Source organism: Lolium perenne, chromosome 5 (genome assembly GCF_019359855.2).
Source record: "Lolium perenne isolate Kyuss_39 chromosome 5, Kyuss_2.0, whole genome shotgun sequence".
Taxonomy (NCBI): Eukaryota; Viridiplantae; Streptophyta; class Magnoliopsida; order Poales; family Poaceae; genus Lolium; species Lolium perenne.
Window position 1 is genome coordinate 74,156,150 of NC_067248.2, and position 9,803 is coordinate 74,165,952.

The window sequence follows — 9,803 nt, forward strand, 5'->3', positions numbered from 1 at the left end:
GTCGCCGTCGTCCGCCATGATCGCGCCTGGCTTTTCAGTGCCCCAATCAGCGGCGGCGCAGTCATCCAGTCCAGACAACGCCGGTACCGGAGAAGAGACGACGTGGTAGAGAAAAACTGCTCGCGCGCGTGCAGGAGCAGAGGATTTATATATGGATGGATGCTCGTTGGTGCGGTGTTCGTCGTCGTCGCCGTCGTCCGCCATGATCGCCAGCTGGCCACCTTCCGCATATCAACTGGAAAATGACGGGGTGGAACTCGATGGTGCCTCCTGCGTGAGATTGGTTGCGTTGCATACGTCTTAGCGCTCATCCGAATCCGGATTGCTGTGCTTCTCCGTCATCGGCTCCAACTCTATCTTTTTCCTCGATCAGAACATATGGAACTATGAATCCGGCTCGGCTCTGGCTGTCATGAATCCGACTCGGAGAATAGCAGTTCTCAATCAATATAAGGGGCAGGCACCCACCCGTTTACTCCCATCGAGCAAACCACGTCCGCTCCATCAGACAAACTCTTGATCGAGCGTACGTGCTAGCCAGCCAACAGCGCGAGATCAATCAAACCCATCGAAGAGTACCGAAGCAGCTAACATGGGCTGCAGCATGAGTCGTCTCGTGAAGGCCACCATCGCGCTGGTCATCCTGGTCCTCCTCTTCATGCCAGCGGCCATGGCGTCCACCGTAGCCAGCTTCGACGCCACGCATAGCCAGCACCTGCCACTGCCTCGCGGAACCGTCCGCGGACCAGAGAGTGTCGCCTTCGATGGCCAGGGCCACGGCCCCTACAGCGGCGTCTCCGACGGCCGCGTGCTCAAGTGGAACGGCGACAAGCTCGGATGGACCACCTACACGCACGCCCCCGGTTACGACAGCAAGCTCTGCACCGCATCCAGGCTGCGCCCGGAGACCGCCACTGAGAGCCGTTGCGGCCGCCCGCTCGGCCTGCGGTTCCACCAGAAGACCGGAGACCTCTACATCGCCGACGCGTACAAGGGGCTCATGCGGGTCGGGCCAGGCGGCGGGGAGGCGACGGTGCTGGTCAACGAGGTCAATGGCATGCCTCTCCGCTTCACCAACGGGGTCGACGTCGACCAGATCACCGGCCAAGTCTACTTCACCGACAGCTCCATGAACTACCCCAGATCGCAGCATGAGATGGTTACCAAGACCGGTGACTCAACGGGGCGTCTCATGAGGTACGATCCCCGAACGTCGGATGTCACAGTGCTCCAAGCTGGCCTAACGTACCCGAACGGCGTCGCCGTCAGCACTGACCGGTCGCACCTCGTCGTCGCTTCTACCGGGCCATGCAAGCTCCTCAGGCACTGGATCAAAGGTCCCAAAGCAGGCACACATGAGCCTTTTGCCGACCTACCCGGTTACCCTGATAATGTGAGGCCCGACAGGAGAGGAGGCTACTGGGTGGCGTTACACCGTGAGAAGAATGAGCTGCCCTTTGGTCGAGATAGCCATCTGCTCGCTGTGAGGGTCAGTGCCAACGGAAAGATAGTCGAAGAGATGACAGGGCCAAAGAGCGTGAGACCCACTGAGATTATGGAGAGGGACAACGGCAAATTCTACATGGGTTCTGTCGAGCTACCATATGTTAGTGTAGTCACACGCAAATAGACAGTTGATTCAGGATGGACTTTGGTTTATCATTTGTACCCTTCATTGTAATATTTTTTTTTGGTCGGACTGCCAGATGAAATTCACACTAAGTGTATCAACGAATTATTTGTTCTATCCTTTATGTTCTTGTTACCATGTTACCCTCCTACGGATGAAGCTTTAAGATGGTAGCTAAACAGACTGGACATTAGTCAAACTAACAAAAACCGAAGAGTCAGCAAAATATTAACACGAAGAAACATTATGAGAATGCCTACACTGCAAGAATTTATTCTGGTACATGATCTCAGATAACATGAAGGATATGAAAAACTAAGTAGCTGATATGGCGATGTGCAAACTGCAAGCATGCAGAAACACAAATCTAGGTGACAGTTTTACCAGGTGAAAAGTGAGTGCAAGAAAATCCACTGCAAGTCTAAAATAGCAGGAGCTACAATATGTCATGAATTAAATGATCTGCCTAAAGTAGATTAAGAATAGGAATTACAACTAAGAGCACATACCTTTTTTTTGCAAGAGTAAGCCAAAGATTAGCCAGCGGTAATAACTGAGCTTTCAAGTGAAGCCAATAGCAAACAGATATTTTGCAGAGCAAAGCTTCCTTTTCAAAACCTCAGGGATTGACTATTTGATCACAATTTCGGCAGCGTAAGCAATTGAGATCCACAGGCATATAAGATGTTACGCTATATACCAACAGACCATCCTATACCGCAGCTTTCCGCTGAAACCAAAAGAAATCCAAAAGAGAGAACAGAAGAATCAGAAGCGGCCGGAATAAGATCAGGAACATTATTCTACTGTTACAACTCTAATAGTAACACATCAAGCATCTAATATCTAAAATGTAAGGAAATATTTTTTGTTATATAATAATTCCATGCTCTGTATGACTCTAATGTCAAATCTGGAGGGAAAAAAACTTACTTTTCAGTCTGTGGCAGGAAGAGACGACAAGGAATTGAAATGCTTCATCTTTAGTTTTGCACCACACCTATGCATCCCACAAGGAGAATCAGATCCCATGCTCTCCATTATTATGCTGAAGGATCATTGATGATGCAGATCAGGCTGAAATACGGGGAAGATGGATCGGGTTATGAAACAGCGTATGTGGTAGTTCTTCTGAGGCCACATACCGCACAATATCCACCTGCAGGCAAACACATCTCTGCCATGGGAGTTTCTAGCTCGAAATCAGTGGTGAAAGCCAGCAGCAGATGTACAAATTTTCTGAATTCAGCAATCAGTGGGTTCATATGTCAATTTCTTCTCACACATATTAAGGAGTGCATGGCAGTTTGCAACGGACAATGTCCTTTGCAACAAGGCAACCATAGGCTTTAGCACATAAATTCTGGAAGTGCTTTTCTTCTAGTTGTTTTCCCATCTCCCCTACCCTTTCCTCATGACAAGTGTATTCCTACTTTTGTTAATAAGGTACAACCAATACCAGCAGGGCTGTCTCATGATTCTCCAAGTAGTAACAGTACTGTCATAGGACTGTACTTGCCCAGATTTGACTTCAGATTCTGGGAGCATCAGTTCTCATGGTGTTTGGTCCGAAAGGGTCCAATCAAGCTCAACACCTCTGCTCAAGTAGAAGCTAGCGACTGCGAATCAAATCATTCATAATCCTATGTAGTAGCTCGTCAAATCATTCATATCCTACCAGATGTGCAGTCTATCTTTATAAAAAAAAAGAGATGTGCAGTCTATGGACCCTAACCATTCATTCCACTTACAAAGCTACAACTAGTGTATGTATAAATACAGGGGCTGGGAAGGAGAAAGACACCAACCAAGAGGGAGCTTCCATCAGCTGCTTGATACCAAGGCGAAAGAACATCCAGTAGCACATTTTGGTGCCTCTCCAGCCTGTGTTGATGGGCCGCAGTGCAATTGCAAAATCGACTGGTCTTCTCCGGTAATAAGTTTCTAGCCATCCCTCTAAACCTGAAACAACAAGCCTGCGATCAAGATTTCAATGTGTAGATTCCAGCAAGACGATGTTCAAGCATTGCTGAAATCTAATGATAAATGCTCATATTCTGATGCAATGAAACTTCTAATACAACATCATTCAGCTCCGTGAAGTAAATGCTTAGATAGTTAGAATGCCATATGCAGGGAAGTTAAGAGCAGGCAAAGCTCTTACCTCACGAGCAGGGTGCAACCTGTTGAAGCAAGGCCAGCCGTGTCAGCAGAGACAGCATTGTGGGTGCCACACCCAAGGACAGGGATCTACTACCCCAGGGGCTTTGAGTGGGTCATGGAGGATGTCCCAAAGAGCGCAGCATCATTCCAGCAGACATACTGGCACAGGAGTGGCGACACAGAGACAGCAATCTCTCCAACGTCGAACGACACCGCTGCTTCCTTTGATCATCCATTTGTGTGAAAGCTTGAGGCTTTGCACTGGAAGAATCACTGATAGCTGCAGTTGTACAAGCCACTACCAGTTGGCAGGTCCATACATCATATGATAGACCAGCTGCTCAGATTCCCAGTGCGTAGGCACCGCACCAACCAACAGATCGGGACCAAACTCTGAATTTATCATCTCTATTGTTATCATATTCGTTGGTTCTACTAAAATAAAAGGTGCACCTGATTGTAATATTTTGCACAATTTGAGCTAACAGTTATAATTTTCATGCTTACTGCAAACATGATCCTACTGATTATGATCTTCATTAAAATGATACAGATTTCAGTTTTGCTCCCATTCGGGGGAAGAGTGTGTAGGCCAGAATCATGAGTTGTAACAGTGCTCGATATTGCATCTTCTACTCCGTTAGTCATTAGACTGTGTATGACTAGGTACTTAACAAGAGTAAGAACAAAAAATTCTCAAGGTGGAGGTCAACCAGGAGATGATTAATGGACATCATATTAACCAAATACGAAAACCACTTTCCAAGACAAAATGACATGTATTATCATCTCGAACACATTGCCGTGGCTTATTCTCATTCTGGTTACAAAGGAAATGTCTGAGTTAACCAAAATGCTTCCAAAGAACTTGCAGGTGGATAATTAAACTACAATTAAGGGGACAATAGTAACATTGCTTGCCCCAATTACATGATGGCACCTATATTATCCATAGGGACGAGATTTTTCAACAAGCCCTGACGAAACAATCTTTGGTGCTTCATCTCCTTCAGACTTTTTCTGAAATTCAATACCCTGAAACTGGACCCTTGAAGATCGATATTGACAACCATAAGCGTTGCCAAAGCCCCATCCTAACCCGAGACCAACTCCGCATCCCCCACCTATTAACAAAGATGAATTTTAATTCAGCGCCACCCGCCAATTTACTAAAGATAATTCACATATATATATATATAGTGATTGGTAAGCTTAGTACCGAATCCCAAGCCAAACACGTTCAGAGGCATTCCTGTGGTAGAAAAGCGGAACACAAACATGTCATTATCTTACCATGAATGAATGGATGTCGTGAATGAAATCACATAACAGGGAACAGCTACCAAGGTATAATGAAACCATAACTCCCAAAGTAAGTCTTCCCAGCAAAATTTCATCAAGACAAAAGCCAGTTACAAAAGTCAAAACCCCCTTTCAGCTGCGAATACCCAATGTTATCGACTGTATGGTTCTGGATCATATTCCCCATCTATATGGAACATAGAATTATACAAATTGAAGCTTGGATTCTTAACACAAAACCAGAAAAATTAAATAGTTAAATACTACTCTCTGGTTGATGATTTAGTTTGTCAGGACAGTATACAGATTAAATAAAATGCAGCGGCGCTACTATTCCCATATAACTTTGTGGCTCCCTATTTAACAAGAATATGTACTTTATCATCATATATTAGGATAATAATTAAAAGGAGTCGTGTAGAGGAAGCATCCACATGATGTGGTATTTAAATACATTTTTCAAAAAATTGGCTATCTGCAGGCAAAAGGCCTAGCTAAGGAGATGTGGAGCTGAAAATAGATGGATAAACAATAAATTTCAACCTCAGAACAAAAATTATTTCCAACTGCTCTACGGTTCCAGCCCAGGAGTTCAAATGGTTCTAGTTTTCGTTGTTTCTCGAATTTCTATGTAGGTGGTTATCCTCCTTTAAATGTAAAGAGGTTATATGTAAATTATAACCAGAGTTCTACAGTACAAAAACATGCTTCTGTGGAAATCTGGCTTCATATAATTATTATTGAACGTTGGGTCGTTGCCACATGAATCAGCTAAACATAATTCCTTCTGTAGAGAGTGGGGCTGCCAAACAGATACCAACACAGCTCAACATACCAGCAAAAATCAAAAGCAATTCCTCCGAATATGCTTGAATCATACAACGAAAACAAAACGTTTCCTTATGCAGTGTGCAAAAATGCTCGCAAACAAACGAAGCGAAAGAATGAATCATTTCGTACCTCCGAACCCCCATCCGACTCCAAATCCGCACCCGACGCCGAAGCCTGCATCGATTTCAACAGATAGAGACAGCAAGATCAGGAAACCTAGAACGAAGCGAGCGCCAAATTGACAGCAGGATCCGAAAATTTGACGAATCCATCCGTGGTCGGCCGCTCACCGAGCCCAATCCCGGGACCGCTGAAGGTGGCGACCACCATCGGTGCCTTCTCGCTCCGCCGGTAGTGCTCTCGGGTGGATGAGACGAGAAGCCGAAGGGAATGCAGCTTCGCTTCGATGGTCAAGCCCACACGCCGACGTCAGCGAGTTAGCGGGCTGCGCCGGGCCGGGCCGAGCTTTGGGCTCTGAACCGCCACGCTCCACGGCAATCTCACGGTACTTCCAAAACCAAAATAAGTATCATTCCATAAATTTTTTTAAAGAAATTCTGAGAATGATACAAAAAAAGAACTTAGGAGAATAGTTCATGGCATACAAAGATTATGAATCTAACATGGCGTAAAATCGTAAATTTAAATTTGATTCGTAGCTTGAGAAACTAAAAAGGAAAAAAAAATGTGTTGAAAGTGCTTGCCGCAAAATTCAGAACCTAATTTGAATTACTATAGTTCACCACAGAATTATTTATTGCCGAGCTCTTGTCTTTTAGATTTATGGTGGGTGCATGTTTTATGTATATGCGCTAAAACTCTTAGTAAGACTTTTTTTTCACAACTATTTCCGGTGATTTAGGGACTAAGAGTAATGGAAGCATTCCTCGTGGCAGCGACGGAACCAACTCGCCGTTGTATCCTCCTCATGCTCGTGGCCTCATTAATCTGCCGATCGTTTGCAACATGTGTTGTTTCAAACGACCCATTCATATTTCCCTTGTTGTCGTCGTAGATTCAGAGGTTCGATGGTCAAATCCGGCCATCCTGATGATGGATCTAGACATCTCGGTGATGGATATATATCGCCATTCCGGCATCCCCCACTCAGGTGTTGATCGTTTGCATCAGGTGTTGTTTCAACCGGCCCATTCATATTTCCGTTGTTGTCGCCGTAGATTCAGAGGTTTGATGGTCAAAACTGGCCATCATGATGATGGATCTAGACATCTCGGTGATGGATATATATCGCCATTCCGGCATCCCCCACTCAGGTGTGGGGTGGTTCCTGACTCTTCTGCAAGTCAGGGTGGAGGTTTGGTGACATCCTACCTCTCCATCCATGTTATGGCTAACTCATCACTGGTTTAGGTCAGGTGACATAGGGTGTGCCAGGTTTTTGGCCCCCTACTGGTTATTGCCCGGTGTTTCCATTTAGGTTCCTTCTCCCTCGGAGTGTTGTCATCAGGCTCCTAGAACAGCCCCGTCCTCTCTGCGTTTGGATCTTTGGTGTTTTCGAGTCCCAGCTCAGATCCTCTTGATGCCTATCTCCTTCAATGTCATGTAGCATCGCCATGTAAATGATAGGCTTATCACTTTATGTGTTCGATACCTATGTGTTTTCTTGGTTGGTGGTATGCCACGGTGGCAATCGGTCCTTTCACACCCTGCCTTGACTCCTTGATTCGCTAGGTTGGAGTTGATGTCCATTGGACTAGAGTAGGAGGGAAATAAAATTTGTAAGATATCGATCGTTGATGGAGGCTGCCACATTGTGTGTTTCCCTTCTTGGACGTGTTGATGTTTTCCTCTCCTTCACTAGAGCCTCATTTGTTTGAATCGACGCATATGAAGAAAATGATGTTGCATGTTTAAGATTCTAATGAGTTTCTTGGAATTGAAATCATTCTGCGCCTAAAGCCTCTTACTTGGCTACTCGTCCGGATAGTGCTTGTAGGTGCATGCCCTATGTATATTTTATGTCTTTTTAGTTGTTTACCTCTCTCGCTTTATCTCTAGCCAGTATCCCCATTTTTACTTGTTTCTTTCTATGTTGTATGCTATCTTATATCCTTGGTATTGATTGTTGGATATATGCCCAAGAGGCAATAATAAAATGGTTATTATAATATATCTTTGTGTTTATGATAAATGTTTGCATACCATGCTATAATTTTATTAACCGAAACATTGATACATGTGTGTTATGTAAACAACAAGGAGTCCCTAGTAAGCCTCTTGTATAACTAGCTTATTGATTAATAGATGATCAAGGTTTCGTGATCATAAACATTAGATGTTATTAATAACAAGGTTATGTAATTAGGTGAATGATATAATGGACATACACCCAAATAAGCGTAGCATAAGATCATGTCATTAAGTTTAACTTGCTATTAACTTCCGATACATAGTTACCTAGTCCTTCGACCATGAGATCATGTAAATCACTTATACCGGAAGGGTACTTTGATTACATCAAACGCCACTGCGTAAATAGGTGGTTATAAAGGTGTGATTAAGTATTCGGAAAGTATGAGTTGAGGCATATGGATCAAGAGTGGGATATTGTCCATCCCGATGACGGATAGATATACTCTGGGCCCTCTCGGTGGAATATCGTCTGATTAGCTTGCAATCATATGAATGGTTCATAAGAGATGACATACCACGGTACGAGTAAAGAGTACTTGTTGGAGACGAGGTTGAACAAGGTATAGAGATACCGATGATCAAACCTCGGACAAGTAAAATATCGCGAGACAAAGGGAATCGGTATCGTATGTAAATGGTTCAATCGATCACTAAGTTATCGTTGAATATGTGGGAGCCATTATGGATCTCCAGATCCCGCTATTGGTTATTGGTCGGACAGAAGTCTCAACCATGTCTGCATAGTTCACGAACCGTAGGGTGACACACTTAAGGTTTGATGTCGTTTTAAGTAGATATGGAATATGGAATGGAGTTCGAAGTTTTGTTCGGAGTCTCTGATAGGATCCAAGACATCACGAGGAGGTCCGGAATGGTCCGGAGAATAAGATTCATATATAGGAAGTCACTTTCCAAGTTTGGAAATGATCCGGTGCATTTATGGAAGGCACTAGAATGTTCTAGAACCTTCCGGAAGAAATCACTATGGAAGGTGGAGTCCCGGTGGGACTCCACCAACCCTAACTTGCCAACTAAGTAGGAGGGTGGAGTCCATGGAGGACTCCACCTCCTTGGCCGGCCAAGCAAGGGGGAAAGGGGAGAGTCCCACCCCAACTAGGTTTCGTCCATATGGCAGTTTTGAATTGGGGTCTTATTCGAAGACTTGGGCAAACCCTAGATGTGTTCCACCTATATAATGAGGGACAAGGGGAGGGGGCCGGCCACCACAATCACACCTTGGCCGCACCCCTCAAGGCACCAAGGCCGGCGCCCCCCTCTCCCCAAACCCTAGCCGCCCCTCCTCCACATACCTCTCCCACAACGCTTACGATGAAGCCCTGCCGGAGATCTCCACCACCACCACGCCGTCGTGCTGTCGGGATTCCGAGGAGGATCTACTACATCCGCTGCCCGGTGGAACGGGGAGGAGGACGTCGTCATCAACACCGAACGTGTGACCGAGTACGGAGGTGTTGCCCGATTGTGGCACCATCAAGATCTTCTACACGCTTTCGAAAGCGGCAAGTGATCGACTACATCCACCACGAGATCTAATCTCGTTAGGCTTTGGAAATCTTCGAGGGTTAGTCTCATGATCTTCTCGTTGGTACCATCTTCTAGATTGCATCTTGGCTTGTTATTCATTCTTGCGGTAGGAAATTTTTTGTTTTCTATGCTACGAATCCCATCAGTGGTATCAGAGCCGTGTCTAGGCATAGATTGG

General features: G+C 45.2%; 2 protein-coding genes across 2 annotated transcripts; one reads left to right on the forward strand and one right to left on the reverse strand.

Annotated features, from left to right (window-relative positions):
- The first annotated feature begins 336 nt into the window (after positions 1-336).
- LOC127304711 (protein STRICTOSIDINE SYNTHASE-LIKE 10-like) lies at positions 337-1,639 on the forward strand. Its single transcript, XM_051335313.2, has one exon. It carries the CDS (start codon positions 593-595, stop codon positions 1,628-1,630), a length of 1,038 nt encoding a protein of 345 aa, XP_051191273.1. The 5' UTR covers positions 337-592; the 3' UTR covers positions 1,631-1,639.
- Positions 1,640-4,575: 2,936 nt separating this feature from the next.
- LOC127299471 (uncharacterized) lies at positions 4,576-6,369 on the reverse strand. Its single transcript, XM_051329439.2, has 4 exons — positions 6,217-6,369; positions 6,056-6,100; positions 5,013-5,045; positions 4,576-4,917 (listed from the first exon to the last, which is right to left on the reverse strand). Exons 1-4 carry the CDS (start codon positions 6,254-6,256, stop codon positions 4,739-4,741), a joined length of 297 nt encoding a protein of 98 aa, XP_051185399.1. The 5' UTR covers positions 6,257-6,369; the 3' UTR covers positions 4,576-4,738.
- Positions 6,370-9,803: the final 3,434 nt, after the last annotated feature.